At 38.8% G+C, this 24,077-nt stretch overlaps 2 protein-coding genes across 19 annotated transcripts in view; one reads left to right on the top strand and one right to left on the bottom strand.

Annotated features, from left to right (window-relative positions):
• The window catches only part of NEXN (nexilin F-actin binding protein), a 39,407-nt gene extending 34,368 nt beyond the window's left edge, over positions 1-5,039 (top strand). For 6 of the 8 annotated variants that reach the window (XM_030573496.1, XM_030573494.1, XM_030573493.1 and 3 more), the window contains 3 exons: positions 1,330-1,512; positions 2,815-3,175; positions 3,284-5,039. In XM_030573496.1, coding sequence (XP_030429356.1) covers positions 1,330-1,512; positions 2,815-3,175; positions 3,284-3,297 — 558 coding nt within the window. In that variant the 3' untranslated portion in view covers positions 3,298-5,039. Of the gene's footprint in view, positions 1-1,329; positions 1,513-2,814; positions 3,187-3,283 lie in introns of those variants that run through there. The other 2 variants (XM_030573491.1, XM_030573498.1) reach the window with 1 other exon arrangement.
• The window catches only part of FUBP1 (far upstream element binding protein 1), a 56,153-nt gene that overhangs the window by 13,530 nt on the left and 18,546 nt on the right, over positions 1-24,077 (bottom strand). For 3 of the 11 annotated variants that reach the window (XM_030573480.1, XM_030573485.1, XM_030573489.1), the window contains 6 exons: positions 22,846-22,974; positions 21,828-21,902; positions 12,761-12,820; positions 12,534-12,676; positions 10,002-10,048; positions 7,511-9,112 (listed from right to left, as the gene is read on the bottom strand). In XM_030573480.1, the coding sequence (XP_030429340.1) occupies positions 9,082-9,112; positions 10,002-10,048; positions 12,534-12,676; positions 12,761-12,820; positions 21,828-21,902; positions 22,846-22,974 (485 nt within the window). In that variant the 3' untranslated portion in view covers positions 7,511-9,081. Of the gene's footprint in view, positions 1-7,510; positions 10,049-10,686; positions 11,024-12,138; positions 12,188-12,533; positions 12,677-12,760; positions 12,821-21,827; positions 21,903-22,845; positions 22,975-24,077 lie in introns of those variants that run through there. The other 8 variants (XM_030573483.1, XM_030573488.1, XR_004001697.1 and 5 more) reach the window with 7 other exon arrangements.

The following is a 24,077-nucleotide window of genomic DNA, read 5'->3' as shown; positions in this document are numbered from 1 at the left end:
CAAAAGAAGCACAGGAAGCGTGGGAATAGTCAAGAAGGGTTTGGGGAGGCTTTCTGGTTAAGCTCCACTTAGAAAGGGGAAGGGCCAAACCCAGTACAGTGTCTCCACCTCCCCCTTACTCAAACAAGAAATGTCAAGTGCTTAAAGCAGGGTTTCTCAAAACAGGGGTTACTGCTTGTGTAGGGACTTGTGTAGGGGCTGAGGGACTTACTGGCTGCCACTTCCAGCAGCTCCCAGTGGCCCAGAGTAGCGATCCGCAGCCAGTGGGAGCCACGATTGTCTGGACCAGGTAAACGAACCGGCCCGGCCCACCAGGGGCTTTTCCTACTCAAGTGGCAACCCCTGTTTGAGAAACCCTGGCTTAATGGGTTGTTGTAACCTGTTTTTCTATTTTGTCTATTACTTTCTTACTCAAAGAAACTGTAGTGCACCACATATCACTATGTAGAGCCAGGATAACAGGCTGATGTACAGGATTTTACAAGTATACCACAATCCCGAACAACACACTCTAATTATTGAGGGGAAACAGCAGAGCAACTGGGTTATTATGTTATCACTTAGCTCATTTATGTGAAGCTTTTTTTTCCTTTGGGAGTAGGGAGGAGCCACTATCTTCTTTCTCGGGCTCCCTTCCAGAAAATTTGACTTAAATACACAAGAGCTAGTGTAATGATTAAATACTAATTATATGGGCCATAGTGCCCAGAACCTTGTGCTAGGTGCTGTACAAGGTATCTTGAAACTGACACTTTTAGGAATTCCCACCCACTCAGCTATCTAGAAATAGTTCTCACAGTAAAATCTTGTGGAGATAAGGCAGAGGTAGTTTGCTGTTTGACATAGCTAGTTGAAGTAAATCCCAGCAGTTTGTAGGATTGTATACAGGTAACTAGTGCCCTATCTCCACTAGAAGTTTCTATTAAAATAATTAACTCAGGATAGGTATCACATAGTAAAGACTTTTTTTTTCAGTGAAGACAACCTAGCATATAAGTGTATTTATAGTAGGGAGCCTGGGTTTTAAATTTAATTTAGCATGTTTTAAAGCATTATTGCTTCAACTAAAGGTTCATAATGGCAAAGCTACCTAGTGAATAGCTCACCCCTAAATCCCAGTCTAGACCATCCTTCAGATGCTGTTGGGGTTTTAACTGCTACACCATTCTGGCTGGGTCATGTTGCCCCCAGAAACAAGCAAAATGTGAACCCTTCAACTAAGCTAGCCTTTTTACTGTTTATTGGTACAGTCTTCTGTCAGTATGATTAAAAATAAAGTGCTAAACTTTATTACTTTACTGAATTTTTCTTATTCTTTAAACTGAAAAGGATGATGAAGATGTGAAGCCTGCCAAGAAACCTGAGGCTCCATTTACTCATAAAGTAAACATGAAGGCTAGGTTTGAACAAATGGCAAAGGCAAGGGAAGAAGAGGAACAAAGAAGAATTGAGGAACAAAAATTACTACGTATGCAGTTTGAACAGAAGGAAATTGATGCTGCACTACAGAAGGTATGGAGGATTCAAAACGCCCTCTCCAGAAATGTTCAAGAGCCAAGAATTTTCTGTTAATTTATTAATGAAATGCGTGTTTTAAGAGCTGGTTTATTTCCAGTTAGTAGCAACATTACTAGAATCATGATAGTCTTGATACTACAAAAATTTACAGAAAGTTGAAATATCCAGTAAAATTGCTTTTGGAATTTGCAGATATTCCTGTCTGAAGGAATTAATCGCAGTTAACTCAAGCAATTAACTCAGAACAAATTAACTTGATAAAAAAATTAAGCATGGTTAGTCTGTTTTAATTGCACTGTTATTTAACATTTATTATCAATGTTGGATGTTTTTCTACATTTTCAAATATATTTTTCAATTACAGCACAAAGTGTACAGTGCTCACTTTATATTATTTACAAATATTTGCACTAAAAAAAATAGCACTTTTGTAGCCAGTGCTGCAAGGTATTTCTGTGCCAGAAATGCTAAACCAGGGGTTCTCAAACTGGGAGTCAGAACCCCTCAGGGGGTCACAAGGTTATTACATGGGGGGTTGTGTGCTGTTAGCCTCCACCCCAAGCCTCCCTTTGCGTCCAGCATTTATGATGGTGTTATACATTAAAAACACTTTGTTATGTATTTAAGGGGGGATCACTGAGGCTTGCTGTTTGAAAAACGTCATCAGTACAAAAGTCTGAGAACCACTGTGCTAAACATTCATATGCCTCTTCATGCTTTGACTTGTAGATCGCACTCTATTTAGTACAAATATTTAGACCAAAGATAAAGTGAGCAGTGTATACTTTGTATTGTGTTATAATTGAAATCCATATTTGAAAAAGTAGAAAAAAATCCAAAAATATTTATAATTTAAATTGGTATTCTATTATTAACGGTGCAATTAAAACTGACTAACAGCAATTAATTATTTTAATAGTTTAACAGCTCTAATACATACATAATGGTGTAGAGAAAGTGGACATGTTTTCCTTAAAACATTTGGCCAGTTCTCAAATAAGGAGGAAGCAACATACATTCTTATATTGTTCCCCAGATTCCACCTCTGCACCTCACTACATTAAGCTCTGTCTTCCCCAACTTTCCCATTATGCCTTTCTTGTTCAGTATCCAGATTGTGGTATTGATACATAATCTGTTATTATCCAGTATGCTTGCGTTGGGAGTTGCCATCTCCTTTCCCCAAAATTTTAGTTTTTTCTAACTTTCATATGGCCAAAGATTTACGAGGCATTGCACACTGTTCATGTTATAACAATGTTTGAAATTCTCTAAATCAATTTATTTTTAACACAGAAAAGGGAAGAGGAGGAGGAAGAAGAGGGAAGTATTATAAATGGTTCTACTTATGAAGATGAAGAGAACCAAGCTCGGTCAGGAGCTCCATGGTTCAAGAACCCCCTAAAGAACATATCAGTTGTAGACAGCGAGCCAGTAAGATTTACTGTTAAAATTACGGGAGAGCCAAAACCAGAAGTCACATGGTGGTTTGAAGGGGAAATGTTGCAGGACTCTGAGGACTATCAGTACATTGAAAGAGGAGAAACTTACTGCCTTTACTTACCAGAAACTTTCCCAGAAGATGAAGGAGAATATATGTGTAAAGCAGTCAACAGCAGAGGCACAGCAGCTAGCACCTGTATTCTCACCATTGAAAGTAAGAGTTAATATTTTATCTTGTTTTGTTTCAGTGCCTAATTACTTTACACACCTTTCCTGTTGCAAAGACTATTCCATTTTTCTTGACTCTCCTTTTCTTTTCTAGCTGACGACTACTAATCCTCTACTTTTGCTGGAAACCTCCCTCAACTTTCTTACTGCATCCATCTCTTTTTCTGTGGTGGGGCCAATAAAAGGAAACTACAAAGTGTCATTCCTATAGCAGATAGGGATATCCTTTGTACTGCATGAGTGTTCAAGTTCTGTTACAATGTGAAATTTGGTATCAAAGGCACATTACACTAAAAGGAGGACTGGTATGAAAAAGCCCAACTATAGAAAAAACTGAATTGTATTTGTGTTCCTACCTTTGATGACCAATTATTCTGTAGTATAACAATTAAATACATAATCTGGAAGTTCAGGAGGTAGGAATACATTCTGCATGAACACTAAGTTTATAGCTGCTTTATTTTGTCTCAGACTTAACAGGCAAAAAAGAATGTTTCTGGAATAAAAGTAATGTACTATTTTTAAACAATAAAAGGTTATGTAATGGTTTAAGCTTTTTGTTTAATAAAACATTTTTCTTTCAATCAGCTGTAACTTATATTCAACATAGTAATGGGATGTGTAATTAGTGATGAATTTACACTATTAGTGATTATAGGCTAAAGTTTTGTTAACTCTGTTAGACTACCAAGACTTGCATTTGAAGGTTGTTTTTTCCCCCCCACATCTGTACCAGTTACCCATGTTAAAATAGCATTTGGCATATTAAAACAAAATTTGAAGAAAGTACATTTGGGGATATATTGGGGTTGCACAGCAGTTACTTTCTCCACTTTCGTCCTCACCTGGTTGCAATTTTTGTTACTGCATCTTAGTCTATGTTTGGTTTTGTAGTGAAAAGACAACTAAGTGTTAATTCTCTTATGGGAAATCCACAAAGACAAATGATGTACCTGTCAGTGCCTCAAAACATTTTAAAATGGATTTTTGTTCAGATTATTCTGTATAACCTTCATAGGACTTATCTTTTTAAATACAAAGTACACATACTTCAACTTTTTCTGCACTTATATTCTTCAACATAATACAATAAGCTAGAGGCTGTACCCAAATGAATTCTTATGGAAAAAATAAAACAATGATTGTTTGAGGTTTTATTTTAAGTTATATATTCTGGTTGTTGGTTCCATTTGTGTTTGTATTAGCTGCATATTTTTGAAACTTTTTCTGGTTCTCAATGAACAATTACAGTTAAGATATATCCTGACAATTATTTTGCTGATCAGCTGCATGACAGTCTTCTGAATATTACAATTAGAAGATAAATTGTCAAATAGATCTTCATTCATTTCATGTCGGTAGTGTTTCTTCACAAAATTATTAAACAATCAGTTTGTAAGCACCTACAGGATAATAAGGTGATAATACCCAACAGGGATTTGTCAAGAACACATCATGCCAAACCAATCTACTTCCTTCTCTGACAGGGTTTCTGGCCCAGTGGATAAAGGGAGAAGCAGTAATGTGACATCTTAATTTCAGTAAGGCTTTTGACAGTCCCCAGTGATACACACATAACCAAACTAGGGAAATGTAGACTAAATAAAATTACTATAAAATGGATACACAACTGGTTGAAAGATAACCATCTCTGAGCATAATCAGTGGTTTGCTGTCAAATTAGATAAACGTTTGGGATCCAGCAGGGGTATGTCTTGGGTCTGATATTATTCAATATGTTCATTAATGACTTGGATAATGGAGCAGAGAGTGCACTTATAAAAAGCCAGGTGCAAAGTACTATATGTGGAAATAAAAATCCAAATCTATAAATAAAAGTGGCAAATAACTGGGCTAGGCAGTTGTATTCAATTTCTGATCTACTGTAACCCCTATATCCTTTTCAGCAGTACAAGTCAACAATGTGATGCAATTTCGAAAAAGGCAAATATTCTGAGGCCATGTCTACATCTAAAATTTTGCAGCGCTGGTTGTTACAGCTGTATTAGTACAGCTGTATAGGGCCAGCGCTGCAGAGTGGCCACACTTACAGCAACCAGCGCTGCAAGTGTTGTTAGATGTGGCCACACTGCAGCGCTGTTGGGCGGCTTCAAGGGGGGTTCCGGGACAAGAGAGCAAACCGGGAAAGGAAACCAGCTTCGCCGCGGTTTGCTCTCTCGGTCCCGGAGCCAGCCAGCAAACCGCAGGGAAGGAGACCTGCTTGCTCGGGGTTCCGGGACCGAGAGAGCAAACCGGGAACGCCGCGGTTTGCTCTCTCGGTCCCGGAGCCAGCCAGCAAACCGCAGGGAAGGAGACCTGCTTGCTCGGGGTTCCGGGACCGAGAGAGCAAACCGGGAACGCCGCGGTTTGCTCTCTCGGTCCCGGAGCCAGCCAGCAAACCGCAGGGAAGGAGACCTGCTTGCTCGGGGTTCCGGGACCGAGAGAGCAAACCGCGGCGAAGCTGGTTTCCTTTCCCGGTTTGCTCTCTCGGTCCCGGAGCCAGCCAGCAAACCGCAGGGAAGGAGACCTGCTTGCTCGGGGTTCCGGGACCGAGAGAGCAAACCGGGAACGCCGCGGTTTGCTCTCTCGGTCCCGGAGCCAGCCAGCAAACCGCAGGGAAGGAGACCTGCTTGCTCGGGGTTCCGGGACCGAGAGAGCAAACCGGGAACGCCGCGGTTTGCTCTCTCGGTCCCGGAGCCAGCCAGCAAACCGCAGGGAAGGAGACCTGCTTGCTCGGGGTTCCGGGACCGAGAGAGCAAACCGCGGCGAAGCTGGTTTCCTTTCCCGGTTTGCTCTCTCGGTCCCGGAGCCAGCCAGCAAACCGCAGGGAAGGAGACCTGCTTGCTCGGGGTTCCGGGACCGAGAGAGCAAACCGGGAACGCCGCGGTTTGCTCTCTCGGTCCCGGAGCCAGCCAGCAAACCGCAGGGAAGGAGACCTGCTTGCTCGGGGTTCCGGGACCGAGAGAGCAAACCGGGAACGCCGCGGTTTGCTCTCTCGGTCCCGGAGCCAGCCAGCAAACCGCAGGGAAGGAGACCTGCTTGCTCGGGGTTCCGGGACCGAGAGAGCAAACCGGGAACGCCGCGGTTTGCTCTCTCGGTCCCGGAGCCACCCAGCAAACCGCAGGGAAGGAGACCTGCTTGCTCGGGGTTCCGGGACCGAGAGAGCAAACCGCGGCGAAGCTGGTTTCCTTTCCCGGTTTGCTCTCTCGGTCCCGGAACCCCGAGCAAGCAGGTCTCCTTCCCTGCGGTTTGCTGGGTGGCTCCGGGACCGAGAGAGCAAACCGCGGCGTTCCCGGTTTGCTCTCTCGGTCCCGGAACCCCGAGCAAGCAGGTCTCCTTCCCTGCGGTTTGCTGGCTGGCTCCGGGACCGAGAGAGCAAACCGCGGCGTTCCCGGTTTGCTCTCTCGGTCCCGGAACCCCGAGCAAGCAGGTCTCCTTCCCTGCGGTTTGCTGGCTGGCTCCGGGACCGAGAGAGCAAACCGGGAAAGGAAACCAGCTTGATTACCAGAGGCTTCCTCCTTCCACGGAGGTCAAGAAAAGCGCTGGTAACTGTCTACATTGGATTACCAGCGCTGGATCACCAGCGCTGGATCCTCTACACCCGAGACAAAACGGGAGTACGGCCAGCGCTGCAAACAGGGAGTTGCAGCGCTGGTGGTGCCCTGCAGATGTGTACACCTTCAAAGTTGCAGCGCTGTAACTCCCTCACCAGCGCTGCAACTTTCTGATGTAGACAAGCCCTGAGGTGTTTTAACTAGAGTGTTTGTATGTAAGACAGCTTTTCCCACTCTTCTCAGCACTGGTGAGGCTTCACATGGAACAGCGTCCCCAGTTTTGGGCATCATGCTTATTCCAGAGAAGAGCAACAAAAGTGATATCAAGGTTTAAAAAAACATGACTGATGAGGAAAGATTTAAAAAATGGGTATGTTTAGTTTTGAGGAAAGACAGTGATTGGCTGGTCTTGTCATGGATTTATGGACTAGCTTAATCTGCTGCAAGGGTGATATCAGGAAAACATTTCTAACTATAAGGATAATTAAGTTCTGGAGTAAATCATCAAGAGAGGGTGTGGAATCCCCATTACTGGACGTTTAAGAGGAGGTTAAACCAGCACCTGTCAGCAATGGTCTAGTATACTTGGTCTGACCCTACTACAGGTGGTGACCTCTCCAGGTCCCTTCCAGCCCTACATTTCAATGTTTCTTGCGTGAATTTATATAATACTGTGAAAATAATCACAAATGTATGTATTTTCCATCTGAAGTGACATGCGAAAGTCAAGATAAAGCCAGGAGGAAAGAAAGGAAAAAAGACAAACATCATTTTGTATTATCCATCATGTTACATTTATTGAGAAAACCATACAAAAAATGTTATACAGTTAATGTGTACCCATATTACATACAATGTCAATAATGCAAGCTCAAAACCACATTTTGTAAAGCATTCAATTTACCTCAAGTCCAAGCTGCATCTCCCTAAGACACTTCCCATCACAGTAGCCTTATAAAGCCAATCTTCTTTTTACACACGGGTAGTTTCTGTAGAGAACACTTTTCTCAGGACGAAAATGCATCTCACATGCATAAGAGAAATATGTGCATATACATGAGAGTTTTATAGGGTATTACTAGGGAAGAGGGAACCCTGTCAACTGTATGCTTACTGGACGGCCCAAATTTTGCCAATTTACAACATGCAAAGGAAACATAGAAAAGCTTTTTCATGAGGGGGGAAAAATAGTTTCAAGAATCCAATAAAACTGTTATGGAGGAAGATGAAATATTTCACGTAAGAGAGGCTGTGCAGTGAATAATAATACAACCTGCCTGGACACCAAAATACACTATGATACTTCCAACTGAAGGTTACCCTCCCAGCTGCCATAGTTCATGGCATGTCTTACAATATAAAGACTGAAGAACGCAAGCTGTAAATGCTTTTAAACATTACACTTCCCCTACTTCCCTTTTAAAACTGCAGTACTCAACATCCTACTTCATTTGCAAGGTTCTATCCAATCAAGATACATTTATTTAACGTCCCATTTTGGAAAGTTCAGTTACTTTTCTACCAAATCACAAAACAAATCTTTGCTCAGAAATAAGATTCTAGTGATTTAATTATCTTCTGTCCTCTAAAAGAAATAGTTCGAAGACTGATTTAAATAATAACACTACACTTAGCATAAAACATGCCAATAAGTCCAGCAATAAGTGAGCAGAAAATCAGTATGCCACAAACACTAAACTGAAGCCATTATGACTTTCACACCCCATCATCAATCCAAATAACTGGCCTGTCTTTTCTATTTCCTCCCACTTCCTAAATTTACTCAGTTTAAGATCTGAATTATTAAAATATTCACGTAACGGTGAAATAAAAAGCAGCATGTTTAAGGAAGTGAAATTGAAATCCCACCCCAGACAATAAGTTCTTAGGATTTAAAACCCACTGGGGGTACATACCTAGTTCTCTTGTGAAAAATAAATGAGTTACATATCAAACTACAAGTAAACAAAAGTGAAGTGGCTTGAGGGAATTAAGTGCAACTATTAATTTCAGAAGGTAAATATATCTAAGCTTGACTGCTTAGAAGAATATAAATTAAAATATATAGTTTAATATTAGCCACATAGTGTTAAAAACTAAACAGATTATTGAACATTTATGGTCAAGCAAATAGCATTTTAACGAATGAGAAGTGATCAGACAGAAAAATTATACCCTACACCATTATGTATGGGATACATTTCAAATCTGTTGTTTTGCCAATTTTACCTTCTACATGGACCCCTTCTATGGTCCGTGCTCATCGGCTCACCAATGGCATACACTCAAAGGATTCCTCTTTATTGGTAGTAACTATCTCAGGACCTGATTTTATGAGCTATGATTTGGTGCTTGCAGCATCTTCAGCACTGTGTGTGAAAATGAAGGCAGTATTTTTGAATATTTTTCTTTGATATAGATATAAGCAGGACTTTTGAAAAAGAAGGATCAGCACATTTTATATATTGAATAAACAAAAACTGATGAGATGCTGCTTTAACTAAAAAACTGTACCAGACCATTGAATAAAACAAACATTTTAAACTGGCAAAAGTATACAGCAATCCAGTGAAACTATCAAAGAACAGAAAATACTGATTGCTATATAGATAATGAAAAGATTATTTGCCATACAGTTAACATTTCACTTGTGCACATGCTTTCTAGTAAGACATACTATTTTGCAAAACTTGTGTCAGTTTTCCTACTATATCAGATGGATAAGCAAACTAGTTTATCTAAAAATTTCACTAATATTATGTTGTATAACTTCTTTAAAAAGTCAAGTTATCAGTTCCAGTAACAAAAGAAACACACCAGTATTCTATTTAGCTTTTAGGGGTGGGGTGGGAATAATGACTTGCCAGTAATAAAAACATTTGTGAAGGCTGTTGAAGTTTCTAACCAAGTATTTCCTGCATCTTGGGGGAGGGGGAAAAAGTTTTGTTTTCCTTTGTTAAATTATTACAATTCAGCTATTTGAGAAAAAAGTAACAAAAAATTACTTATTCAGATTAAGTTTAATTACTGCAGCAATCCACTCATCTTTTCTAAAAAAATAAAGATACATATTTACCCAGAAATGTGAACGGTTGTTTAAACAACTGAGAGACTTTCCACTGAAATGGAACCATGAGTAACAGAATGCATTTGGGGAACTCAGCAGATTGCTTTTGAATACACAACCACAAAAATCTCACAGGGACAACATTAATGTACTGAAATATGTATTTATATACTTCCTTAGGTTGTGCTTACCTGTTGCTTTTTGCAGCAGAACCTAAGGTGGAAGGTCTGGGAAGGCACTGTGAAGTATAAATAATTGCACTGTTTGCAATTAATAAAGATTTTATACCTTAAAATGAATCAAAATCAACAGCCTCCATTTTGTGAATGATATAGAATCCAGTGAATTTAATTTTGTTCAGTTTAATTAGTAATAAAATGCACCATTCTACTATAATGTCATCTATAAAAGTATCATGCAAAATATCTTAACTATTAAGCTTCATATCCTACCCTAAAGATTGCAATATCTTCCCAGCAGTTTGTTTCAAACTACTATTAAAATTCCTAATCTAAAAAGGGGTAAGGTAGTTCCCTCCAGGTTCTACAAAACGCAATTAAATACATTGCTAATTATCTGAATAATAAAACTACTTCAAATTTCAAGCCTTAAGTTTTACTTCTCTATGCAGCCACCTTAAAAATGTATTCTCAAAGCAACAAATGGTGCTCCAAAAAGATATGGCTAATACAGGCTTATAAAATGGTTTAACATATACCTGCATCACTACATGTCTGCAAACTAACTTAAGACAAAACAACTTCTATCTGTGAAGCAGTTCCAATCACTTTTCATATTAACAAGATATGCATATTTTCATAAACTAAATAATACAGCCTTTGTCTCAGGAGCCCTAGTGAAAAATGTTGTATTACTTAGATAACACAAGATTTTCTTTAGCTATTGCTGAATATTTCAAGAATACTTACCCATAAAGCTCATATATATATATATATGCACACCTATGTTTCTGAATTAAGAAGCAGTTATGATTTCCTAAGATATTAGCACTGTATTCCAACATAATATTCACACAAGTATGGCATTTGCATTATGTGGAACATTGACAAACGATACTGTTGCAGTTCATCAATTTGTCATTCTGATGTACTTACAGTGCAATGCTCCTTGAAGGAACAATCAAGGATGATACACAGCACAGTCCTCCTCACCCCTATAGAGCTAGTTCTATACTGGCTGGATCAAACCTGCACTTCAACAGACAATGGCAAGACAGACTGTATTGCATGTAGTCTAATATATGCAAAGAGCCAATAAATATGCAAACAGCAAACAATGAATTTCAACAGAATCAGATTTTCGGTATATGAGCAGTAATGTAACAAAAAAAGTATATCAAATAATTTGATTCAACAACTGGTCTTGAGCATTTACACAACAGGACTTATCTGTACTGAAAGAAGTTCTCTGTCAAACGCTCCCCCTACCCCAAACAAAATATAAAGTTTCAATGTCAAATGCAATTCTGGTAACCAAGTTCACCTTTCTACACTGATTTTTGAAATGAACTACTGCAAACTGAATGCTTAGAACATTTAATTATAAAAGTAAAAACTTTTTATAACTAATCTGAAAAATGTTTAAAATAGTTATGCTGAAACAGTCAAGTAAGTATCAAATTAAAAACAGAAAGGTTAACTTATAGCAGCTGTACAGATCTGAAACAGTGGTCATGTATAAAAAGGGAAATTTCACTGTTAATGCAATGGAAGTATGCCAAAAGATCATCTTTTTAAACACATGCAATTTTTAATCAAATAGAAAGAAAATAAAGGTATCAAGATTACTGGTGCTAGACAGCAAAATACAATAAATGAAAGAGATCCTCCATCTACGACTATTCTGCAAAGGGGAAAACATGCCAATGACAGGTTTTTAAACTCATTCTAAGATTTCATGGGGGGGAAAAAAAAAATCTCATTTGGGTACATATACCTTAATTCAGCATTGCTAGTAAGTCCTAGAATTCTTGAAATACCCACATATCCAACTTACCGACACAGGAGGTTTCATATTATTTATTGTAAAGCACAAAACAGGCATTTTAAAAGTGAAAGTATACATTGAAAAAGTACATTTATATCACAAAGCATTGACCACATAATAATTGCAAATACATTTGCTGGAATGTGTACATCTACACTAATATACTAAAAACAAACCAATTTTCATTTCTACACAGAAATATTACCTCCTATCAGTAGTGATAGATATTTTGTACATTTTCAAAAACACTATTTTTAAACCAAACAAAATTAAGATCTTCATCAAGGCGTCTGCATCCATACATTTAACAAAGGTTTTTTCCCCCACACAATGAAGCAAATACTGTATTGTCCACTTCTTATTATTGGCCCTGTGCAGAAGAGATACATAAGAGATACACAAAAAGTTAAAGAAAATCCTTCAAATTGAGCTAACTCAGGAGTGAAGCCTTTAAGAAAGAAAAATTGGTTAATGTAAATGGTGGTGGCTTCTTGCATGATTTTCTAAACCCTGGGAGGAGAAAAATTTTTAATCAAAAGCACTGAACGTTCTGAAGAGATAGAGAACTCAAGTTACCAGATAAAAGTCATTTACTAATTATTCTGAGTTATTTTGCTAGAAAAAAAGGATGCACACTCCAACGGTAACAAAAACAGGAGACATGCGCAAAAAATAAATAAATTTATAAACACAAAATAATTCATAAAACTTTATACCTGTGGTGCTGGAGGATGCTGTGGCATTCCCTGTGGACTTGTCTGGGCATAATATGCTGCTTGCTGTCTGTAGTATTCAGCCCATGCTGCACTGTAATCAGGCTGACCTGGTGGGGCCCCAGCTGGAGCTGGAACTGCTTGACCTAAAATAAATTAGGAGTACATAACTTTGTTGCTGTAACAAAGACAAAGAAGCTCAAAATAATCTCATTTCTAGCAAACATTACCTTGCTTCTTGTAATATTCCTCCCAAGCCTTTGAATAATCTTGTGGCTGCCCTTGTTGACCTGAAAAACCCCCCACATTTTAATGTAAAAACTCCCGTGTACACCAAAATTATACATATATACAAAGACAGAGGTATTCTGCCTCTCAGTTGATTTCAGGTCCACATTAAAAAAAAAAAAAAAAAATTAAAGATAGCATACATGTAAATATCAAGCAATTTACACAATGCTATTCTTCCTGTTGATATTAGCCACTTTTAACTCCGGGACACTACCATTTCAAATATGCTTAAATATCAACAATACTGATTTTACTACTTCCATGTGACCAGATTTGAGCACATCCTTTATGGAAAGCAGCGTGCAGGAGTCAGGAAGTTTGCACATGAACACTCAAATTTTGTCATTTAGACCTTGTATGTTAATACTTTTAAAAGCAAAAAATAAAAAGGATTGCTGCTGAAATGTGTTCAAGAGCACAATTTTTTTTTATTTTTGGGAGGGGGGGGGAGAAGGACACGACACACAAAAAACAACACTTTCTTTTCCAAGCATGCCCACTTGGATTTACTTGAATAACTGACAGTATTTTCAGTTAAAATGCAGGTCAAGTAGGGAGAGGAATTAAGTAGTCAGATTACAAAATGTGATCTTGTTGCACAGGCTGCATCTACTAACACACTAGCTGTTAATTCATTAAATTTCAAGTTAATTGATTTGCTGTCTGAGCAAATGGAAATAAATCTCAAGATCTGTTTAACACTATTAGAGCTAAGCACTTCCATCAAAGAGCACATATTTTTATTAATATATTCCACAAAAGAAGACAATCCCCAAGATCCTCCTCTTTCCTCCTCATTTCCAAATTTCAAGCTATGTAATTTATTCTCAACACACACAATAACTGTCTGATTATAATTAAGAACTATTGCCTCATTCAACAGTGCTCAAAGTTGAAAGCAGAAGGCAACAAGGTACATGGAATATGCCAATAGCACAAGTTTTACTTTTTCCATCCAACAGGCAACAGTTATTACTAAAAACAAAACAAAACAAAACAAAACCTAAACCCAATAATATAACTATTTGAAAGGAAGGTCATGGATGCCCCTAACCTCTTCCTCCCTCAGCCCTCTGAATTTAGAAACCCCTAACTCCTCCTATTATTACCACCAACTTTTTGCATGACAATGGGGCATCCCAAGAGCCACAACACTCCAAAGGTGCTTTTGCCAGCTGCCATTATAATGGAAACACATGACTACCGACAAAATACTAGCACACATTCAGGTAGAGTTTGAGGTGCTCAGGATGGCTGGTTGAGATAGCCAAGGACACAGATTAACTGACTTGTCTTGATCTTCCAAAGACAAGTCTTTATGGAATATATGCATACTGATACATTAAGATATGTCCTAATTTTTATAATCTCTTGGCTAATAAGGTGTGTACGGTTCCAAGATTTTTTTTTTATTTTGGGAGACATGGAGAGAGAATAGAAAACTGCAAAAATAAAAAGAAAACACTTCAGTTCCTGCAACTCAAACTGATCCCTGCTCACTGTGTCATACAAAGATTTTAAACAAACCTAGATCTTCTGAGGAAACAAATCAGCTAGAAACAGAGTAAAATAAGAAGAAACAAAGGATTTACAAGAAGTACACCAGAATGAAAGACATCCCTTCTACTTTCCTTTTGTTTATTCCAATCCTCTTTTGCAAATGGAATGTGCAGGTCCCAGGCAAAGGTCCAGTTCCTACATTTTGTAAATATGAGGTAGCCTGTTTTTTCGCATGCAATAAACCTTTTTTTTTTTTTAAACAAGTTATATCCCAAAGCACTCTCCAACTCTTCCCTTCACATCTCCAGAAGCCCAGTCTTCTATTCCTAAACATGGCTCACTAAGACTCCTGACAGCTCCCTAGCGAACGCTTTCCATCGCCGTATCTCGACCTCCCGACACAACCTCTCTCTTATTAATAGCTCCCAGACGGAGGCATTCACACCTCCCGATAGCCAAGATTCCTCCCTGGCACAACACTGGGGCAAAATCAGCCAGTGTTCAGTTTACACACACTTGGATATTAAGTTTTCCTAAGGGTTAGTGATTTTTGTCACTGTCATATTACTGAGGTAAGGCCAGCACAGTTGATACCACTTAATCCTAGTAGAATTTAAATTTTTCTTCTCTCTCTTGATCAAACTGTGTAGACAGATGGTAAAGCATCTCTTCTGTTCCTGAGCAGGAAAACTTAAGTTATGACCCAAATGGAAATTTAGGAGCTGAAGTCATGTAGTTTGTCGTGCAATTTGCATTTACCCTCCTCCAACAGTGTGATCAAAAGGTCTCAAATATCAATAGATACTTCTGGTGACTTTCTTTCACATACCCACTTTCAATTATAGCTAGAGATTTTGTATTAGACATGAGTCAAAGAAAAAAAGTTAAAGTATAGTGCTGAAATGTGCAGTAATGTGTACTGGTACCATGTGAAGGTTTCCGATTTTATAAATACATGATAGCGCTGGCTGTTTTACAAGTTATATCCCAAAGTACTTTCCAACTTCTTCCCTTCACATCTCCAGAAGCCCAGCTGGAAAAGAAAGGTTTTGAAGATTCTTTCTGTATCTAACCATATGTTTTTATGGAGCGCAAAAACTCACATGAAAACCAGTATCAAAATTTATTATCTGCTGACTTACTTTGTGGAAGAGGTCCAGAAAGGATCTGGGTTAGACTACTATTCTTGCAAATTCCAGAGACAGCTCAAGCTTACTCCATGGAATTACTCCTGGGGGAATTCTGTGCCACTACACAATGCAGAATTTTGCAGAAATTAATGGTGAGTGGGCAGAATTTCCATTTCCCCCCCATAGAAATAGGCTATAGAGATGTTGGCCACGGCACAGCCCAGCTCACAAATAGAAGACAAGCCCGAGGGGAGGGAGAGGGAACTGGAGGGTATCCCTGGGCTCTAGGAGGGCAGGGTCTGTGAGTGTTAGGGGCGTGTGTGAGGAGGGGGAGCGGAAAGACGTGCACCTGCAGCTAGCCTCAGGAGAGGGTGGGGTATGGGGTGAGAGTGTCTGGGTAGGCGTGGTGTGAGAGAGCGTCTGGTGAGTTAGAGTGCCAGGAAGGGCTCCACAGCTGGGCTCTGGGGGAAGGGGAGGAGAAGACAACAACAAAGAAGCAGGAATTGGGTTGTCATAGGGGTTAACACTATTCCTGGGGGAAATTTTGTTTGCAGAATTTTTAGTTTTTTTGGCACAGAATATCCCCAGCAATAATGGAATGCTGGGGCTTCACCACATCCCTTCACTCAGGATGAGTCTTTCCAAAGCTGTACTAAAACACTAAAGTCTAATTAGCATACTGAAACTTTTTACCAGTAATGCTTTATTAGATCATATTACCTATATACACACACGCATCTTGAAGAGGCCACTGTAGAAGCATATGAACGACTTATCAAAGAAACCAGACTAAGAGAGGAGGCAAAGTCCCAGAAAAGCAGTCAATTTTTTTATTCTTAACAATTACCTCTCCACCAGTTAAACATCTAGACTGTAGTGGGCAATAAGGAAGGAGAGGAATTCCTTCCTTAAGTATTAGTGTAGTATAGTACTTGGGGAGCTCTGAACAACGCTTCTGAACAGGAATTAAGGTCAAGCATTTTATAAACATGTTAATGGGTGACCATTAGCACATTTTCTGATTTGTCTGTGGTGGCTGATGCTTTATCATCTACCAAGATGTTACTGCAGCGCATTCTGAATGCTTTGATCCACTAAGGCTGCTTATCTTTGAACCCCACTGATGCAGAATCTGACTATGAAAATCTAGACATTTTCAGGCCCAGATACGTAAGGTAACAGAAAACAATGATAACATCCTGAATCAGAAGATTCTACAATGATAAAATCTAAGAGTGCGTCTCATACCCAGAATGTGCAATGCTCTTTATGGTACTGAAGCTTTGAGTAAAACTAAAGAATGAACTCCCTTGAAGTATGGAAAAAAGTTTCTTTGTAATTACTGATTCTGGGAATTATTCTGGAATAGTAAGTGACTGTCTTTGTGGAAAAAGTAATAAAGCTTGTGCCTTCTAAGAGCAGACATCCTTCTTGCTGACATGACTGCAACCTGGAATCATGATTATATGAAGAAAATATATGGAATTTACGTCTTGTGTCTCAGTGAATATGTTATTAAGAAGGCAGATCGGCAGGAAGAGAAGACAGGTCTGACTGCTGCTTTGGACAGATGTACTACGCTATGGAATCTTGATCTATTTGCTTAATATTTAGATGATCTGTGCTTATAACACTATGCTGAGACAAAAAGAAATAGGTGGGAGATTTCAGACCAAAGAAATCCAAAACTACAGTTTCTGATTTCCTAGGATCTCTCTCCAAGCATCAGAAAGAATTCTGTCCAAATTTGTGTGTAGGTAGAGAAGATGAAAGGGCAGAAGAGTTTTACTTCGGATGAACATCCCATCCATCCTATTTAGGACTTGATGATCAGTGACCAAGCTGTCAGTTTCAGGTAGTCAAGACGGGGATTCTACAGCAGGCTCTGCAACAGAGCATCCTAATTAGCGAGAAACTGAAATTAAGACCATTAGGATAATCCCAGTAGGTCCAATCTGTGTTAACAATGATCATACCCTCATCTTTTTAATTGCTTCTCCTTACAGTGGAAGGGAGGGGGCCTTGGAAGCACACAAAGAAACCATTTAGGCCCTCTGTGAGCCAGAACATATCCTCAGTTAACCTTGGTCTGTTCCCTTAACTCTCCATTCCAACTGGATGGAAATATACCTATATGAGGGTAGCCTGGCTCTTTGGATATTTGCTGGAATACTTCTTCATTCAACCCATTCTAGGTTGTTTATCTGATGAAAACTTAGTCCATTTTTGTTTTTAGTGTCCTTTTATTTTGATCATCTTGATTGAAATAGGAGAATTCATGCTTAAGCATTTAGACTTGAGATTCTTTGCACCCACTCATTGATTTATATATGTAATGATCATTGTGTTGCCTGACTGCCAGAACAGCCAACCTGATTTTTCATCCCCAGGAAGCTGGTTCTATGGAAAAGGCTGGCGTCTTGACTGAAGAGAAGGTTCTATTATCACATGGACTTCCTGTTTCTACCAGCAGAGGGGCAATCACATTTTCCTCTGCATCTTGTTTGAATGGTTCTGGAACTCCTGAAACTCACATGCAGCCTTGCATTTATTCATGTGACCTGAAGACCTAAGAGCTGCAGGTAAGGATGGACTGGTGTTTCTCCACAATGTAATACCTTAGATCAAGGGTCAACAACCTCTCAGAAGTGGTGTGCCAAGTCTTCATTTATTCACTCTAAAATAAGGTTTCGCATGCCAGTAATACAGTTTAACTGTTTTAGAAGGTCTCTTTCTATAAGTCTATAATATATAACTGAACTATTGTTGTTTGTAAAGCAGGAACGGTTTTAAAAACCGTTAAGAGGCTTCATTTAAAATTAAATTAAAATGCAAAGACCCCCGGACAGGTGACCAGGACCCAAGCAGTGTGAGTGCTGCTGAAAATCAGCTCGCATGCCACCTTTGGCATGCATTCCACAAGTTGCCTACCCCTGCCTTAGATCAGTGCCTGAATCTAGTCAAGCTTTTCTTATGTCAGGAACACACTGGCCCTCCTTGTATTTATCAACTGCTAAGCAGCTATGTTGCCTAACAAGGGGTATATATGAGTTTCTACAGTCCAGAGTCTTGCTATCACCACTATTATTTTCGACAAAACTCTGGAGGCAGAGGATAGCCCAAACTGCAATACATTGCACTGTCAGCAGCAGTTTGGTGGGTGAAATTGATGAACTGCTGATGGCAGTTAAGCTTCTGCCAGGGTCCAGCAATATGAGGTCATATGCAGGAGATTCTGCTGCTACACTGGAAGAATGTCCTGTATTTTAATTTTCAGCTACCTGTTCAGTTTCGAGGTCTAGGATGATCTGGTCTGCACCTGATCTACTGCTTAATATGAAAATACAGTAGACCAATGGGTATCTTTGATCTTAAAAGGACAAGCTCTATTGCCCCAACTTGCAATAAATGTGTTATTCAGGATGGACTGATGTTTGTTACTCTTCAAGGCTGAGACAGAAAGAGTGAAGAATGTGGAGAAGACAATTCCAAAGTATTCTTGCTATGCTCTCTACTACCCACTGTAAGAGTCACGAATCTGAAGAGCACGATATCTTGCCACCTACCCTGGGCAGATGCAGACTCACTTACAGCCACATTGATGGTTTGGACTGAAAAGAGGGAAAGTGCCCATTTCCTAATCTGGCTTTCTCCCTGGCATTTCATGCCCAAGCTTTATTCTTGAAATAAGATGGTATAATCTTTGATGTTCATAGGAAAAGAACTTCTGCCACTGTATATGTGCTTGTAGTCCATTTTGACTATGCTGGAGTAGGTAGCAACTAATATGGTTTGTCCAAACCGTCACTTACCAGCTTTTCAAGCTTCTCCTCAAACAGCGTTCCACTTGAGAATTTTGAGATGGTGAATTTGTAGTGTAATAGTGTAATTATCTGCAGTCCTGTGTTTAAGATGGAGTTGGTGAGTGTTTGGCCACGGAGTCTGCTGCCATGGCCCTTGCTGCTAACCTCATGAAAATCATGGACCCATCACTATGAATACAATAGCTAAGAATAAAATTTTCTACATAACCAACTTAAAACTTTTGGTTCTGGGGAGCGGTGGCAAGCATTTGCTCTCGTGAAACATGTAATTACCAGAGTAGCTCCTAATACTACTGATGAAGCTTCCCAGTCCCTATGAAAGGTGGCTTCTATCTTCCTGCCAGGAATTACCATATGGTTTACAAGGGATGGTACAACTGTAACTAATCGAGGAGGGAGCATTTGGGGTTTTGAAAGCTTACAGAGCATCATGTCTTGCTGACAATCTTTTCCCCATGTCAGAGATCTCCCATTCCTCCTTTACAACCTCTTTGAAGAAAGAAGGGGAACTGCAAATTCTGACTTAATACTGAGTAATATTTGCCCTTGGATCTAAATTGTTCATCCTCCATTTTGGATGGCTCTCGATGGGGAAATCACCTTCCTTCCCCTTTACCTCGAACAGGTCTGTGGAGAAATGACCTCCCCTGGTTCTCTGGCTCAGGCTTATGAAGGTTTAAAGTCAAGAGTACCTCTTTCATGAGATTAACTACAGCTGAAGCTGGAGGGGAAAGATAAGGATCTGGAATGCTTCCCAACTACTGAATTCCAATTTGTTCTGCCCTTTTGGAATTTTTTGCCTTACCTTTGGATGGGTGAATTTTTTCCCCCCATCTGAGAACTGGTCCCTTTTTCAGGGCTTGCCCATGCTCTGAGCCCCTGTGCCCTTCTTCATCTGATATGCACTTAGAAAGGAAATGAAGGGAAAGGTCCCTGAAAGAGCCTAGATCCTCCTTTGGAGGGAAACCAAGTCAGAACAAATACCAGATTTCTTGGCAGGACTGCAATTATCCCTTTAAGAATGTGAGAAGAGATTCTAGAGTTTGTTGCCTTAGGCATGGACTGGACCAATGGGGAGGGAGTTAATGGGAAAAATACATGAACAGCAAGGATTGACCTGACTGCAGATTCACAGGCGTTAAACAGGATCTCAATAGGACAGACTCACCCTTGAACAGAAGTCTGAGCTGTTAAGGGAAAGAATGGAAAAGCCCAACAAACCTTAAGAATCTGAACGGAATTTTGGCAGAGTGTTTTTAGGCTGGGAGAATTATTGCAGAACTCCCCCTCCTGAGATGGAAGGCCTCTTAAATGTTTCATCTGCTCCATCTGGTCACGACTATCATGCTCAGGAAAAAAAGAAATAGAAGTAAAGGAGCCTGATGGATGATTTAATTTGGTGCACGATGCCCCTAAAAACTGCCCCTGGATGAAGACTGAAAAGAAGAGAAATACTGCGCACTGCTATTCCAAAGTCTGCTTTTTTAAAACACAAGTATGGTAATGGAAAAAGTGAGAAATCAAAGCTGCTATTATTTGCATGGCCAGAGGCAGAAATTCTGGAGTATGCCTAAGGATAAGGCTAAGCCCCACGAACGAGATTATGTTCAAAATGGGAGAAGAGGTCATGACCCATCAGTGCCAAATATTCCTTCCTTATTCAAGGAAGGAAAAATAAGGAAATGACTGAAAACTAAACAGCAAAGTTAAACACATATCCCTTCAAAGAATCACAAGTTTCACTTTATTTTTTTAAAAAGCTAGTCAAAGCGAAGAACAAGCACTATCTTTATGATTTAGTTTATAGCACTTAGCTGTTGAACATCTAATAACAGATTTAAAAAATATGACATGCCATATAAAACCTATAGAAATGGCATTCGTTTGTAGCAAGCTTTATTATAAAAAGCTAGAGTAAACAAAAAATAATAAAAATAAAAAGACATAAAGTGGTCATCTAAGAGCAAATGTTAAACAGATGAACTTCCAAACCAGGAAGATAAACAACAGCTTTATAAAACAGACCTCGAATTTCCAGATTCCCAAAGGCAACATAAAAGAAAGAATGAACTCCAAATATTGAAAGATTTTTAAAAATATGTATTTAAGCTGAAAAAGATTAAAAAATAATGCTACTTTTCCACTCAAAAATTAAATACAGGATCTCTCATATATTACACAGTGTAGTTTCTCGGAAATCATGTTTGCTTGGTTAAAAAAAAACAAACCAAACACACTTCTACATCTGTTCCTCAACGTCAGTTAGGGAGTAAAAGAATTTAAGAAGAAATATACACTTCCCGTCCCCGAATGTGGAACACTGTCCATTGCTGATCACTAGCATAATGAAAAGATATGTTACAATTTTATTTTAATTACAGTCAGATTTCCTGGCACAACGTGCTCAATTACTACAATAGAAGAACCTACGCCAATTGACTGTGGTATTAAACAGTTATATTTTTATTGCTAAAACTCTGCCAAATCAAATGTGAACACCATTTTCCCCTTACAAAAGATCTACTTTTTTAACAAACCAAAAATGAACATACCCATTTTTTTGTAGTACTCTTCCCAAGCTTTGGTGTAATCAACCTGCCCTGCTGGTGCTGGATTTGGTTGTTCTCCTGATTTACAGAAAGTAAAAATAAAATAATGCATGAATTAAGTTATATTTAAACAAAAATTGTTGTATACTAACATTTCCAAGCATCCAGCTATTAGTCTGAAACAAAAAATGGCTTAAATATTTACATATAATTTACCTATGAATGCAATTAATCTGCTACAACACAACACACTATAAAAATAAGCTTATTTACTAGCCAATGCTAAAATAACAAAACTGTACACAATACTGATTAATACCAGTATCTATAATTACTAATATCAAAACTTAATACTTAGATTTTTTGCATTCTTGAGAAATTTAAACGCTCACACGCTGTGCAAATGCCACATGCAGTCTAAAATATTTTAAACCAGGTGCACACATGAAGTTGTACAGATATAAATCACGGTGTGATTTTATACTGATTTAGTTAAACTAGTATGACTTTGTGTTTGGACTCTCATATTGGTTTAAACCAGACATATCAACTGAGTTTGCACCTGTAAACTTAAAAATCTACTTGCTTTACAAAATCAGACATAAAAATACACAAGTGTCACAGCACACTACTATGGAAAAAGTGCGTACTTTCTCATTTTATCTGTATGAAATTTTAGTTTCTACTGACTTCACTAGTGCTTTTTATGTAGCCAGTTGTAAAACTAGACAAATATCTAGATGAGTTGATGTATCCCCCAGAAGACCTCTGCGTACATGTACCCCAGTTGCGAACCACTATTTTAAACACTATTCCTAACACTCATGAACCTGAAGCAAAGCTGTAAGTTTATAGCTTTGGCACTAGAAGTAAGGATTTTCGAACACTATAGGCTAATATGCAATAAATTAGCCCTTGTATGGGAGAACCCAACCAACAGTAACAATATAAAAGTCTAGGTGGGCTACTATTTTCCTTCAGCAATGAGCAGTTTTTACTTGTAACAGATTGATATGTGTACCTTGTCCATTAGTTTGGGTTGTAGGTGGTCCACCAGGAGGGGCTGCAGGTGGCGGCTGTGCTTGCTGCTGATAGTAGTGAGCATAATAAGCTGCCCATGCTGCTGAATTGGGATCTGTTCCTGGTTTACCTAAGAAATAAACCATCACTTGTAATATATTGTGTAAGCAGTAGGCTTTGTAAAAAATTCTTACAGATCAAGCCTTTTTCTGGCATTCCTGATTTTTCTTCTGACAAATCTTAATAAAATACTTAATATTTAAACATAGCTATATGTATATTGTAAATTCACTTTAACCCATTAAGATCAACTGAATTTGGTTATATTAAACACAAATACATTAAAAATGGAGGTTATGAAAAAATTTCTGATCTAAGGTTACCATATTAACCAAGTCAGCTTTGTTGTCATGTTTTCTTATTACAGCACACAATCTGTCACGGGTGGGTGTTTGTGTGTTAGTATAGTAAATTACATATGTGCTGCAAAGTGTACTTTTGTACAATATTGCAGACTTATGGGTGTTTTAGAAGCCTAATTATAAAATGTACATTGTTAGAGGTGTGGTCCAGGAATTCAAAGATTTTTTTTCTTTTTTAATTTAAAATGTCCATAGCTCTGTAACATGGACATTCTTTGTTTTGTTCAACTACTGTAATTCTGAATTTCAACAAAAGTTTTCCCAATGTAACCTCACACTAAAGGCATCATTTTGGGGGTAAGTATGGATATAGTGAGATGGTTTCAGCAATGGAGTTTCATTCTTTTAAGTAAGATTTGGCATAGGTTTGCAATTAACCTGTTTTCCCTGTTAAAAATTAATGACAGTGTTAATCGTTTGGAATATGCAACAACTGTCCCAAGATCCTGAATGCTCATCCTTGCATAACTATGAATATCAGGCAATTTTACAGTTTAAGCTGTTAAAAGGTATAAATCATGTAACCACTGTTACACCTTCTACATATCTCATCATCTCTTTCCCTTCCATCCATTTTTAATTATAACTAGAATCTCAAATGTCTTTGCTTCCAATCCCTTTGGTTCTCCCATTTATCCACATTCACCTTTTAGGAACAATTCACTCTTTCTGCTGAACAACATGAAGATAATTACAAAACCAGTTTACAAAAAGAAGGTTTCAGGCACATCAGGGACTGGTAAACTTCATGTGGCTCAGCAGAAAATGTGATGTGTGTTCTTGAAGCTTATGGATACCTGTATATGAACAT

The sequence above is a fragment of the Gopherus evgoodei genome, chromosome 8 (assembly GCF_007399415.2).
Source record: "Gopherus evgoodei ecotype Sinaloan lineage chromosome 8, rGopEvg1_v1.p, whole genome shotgun sequence".
In the NCBI taxonomy this organism is placed as follows: Eukaryota; Metazoa; Chordata; order Testudines; family Testudinidae; genus Gopherus; species Gopherus evgoodei.
This window is presented reverse-complemented; position numbering and strand designations above follow the sequence as displayed.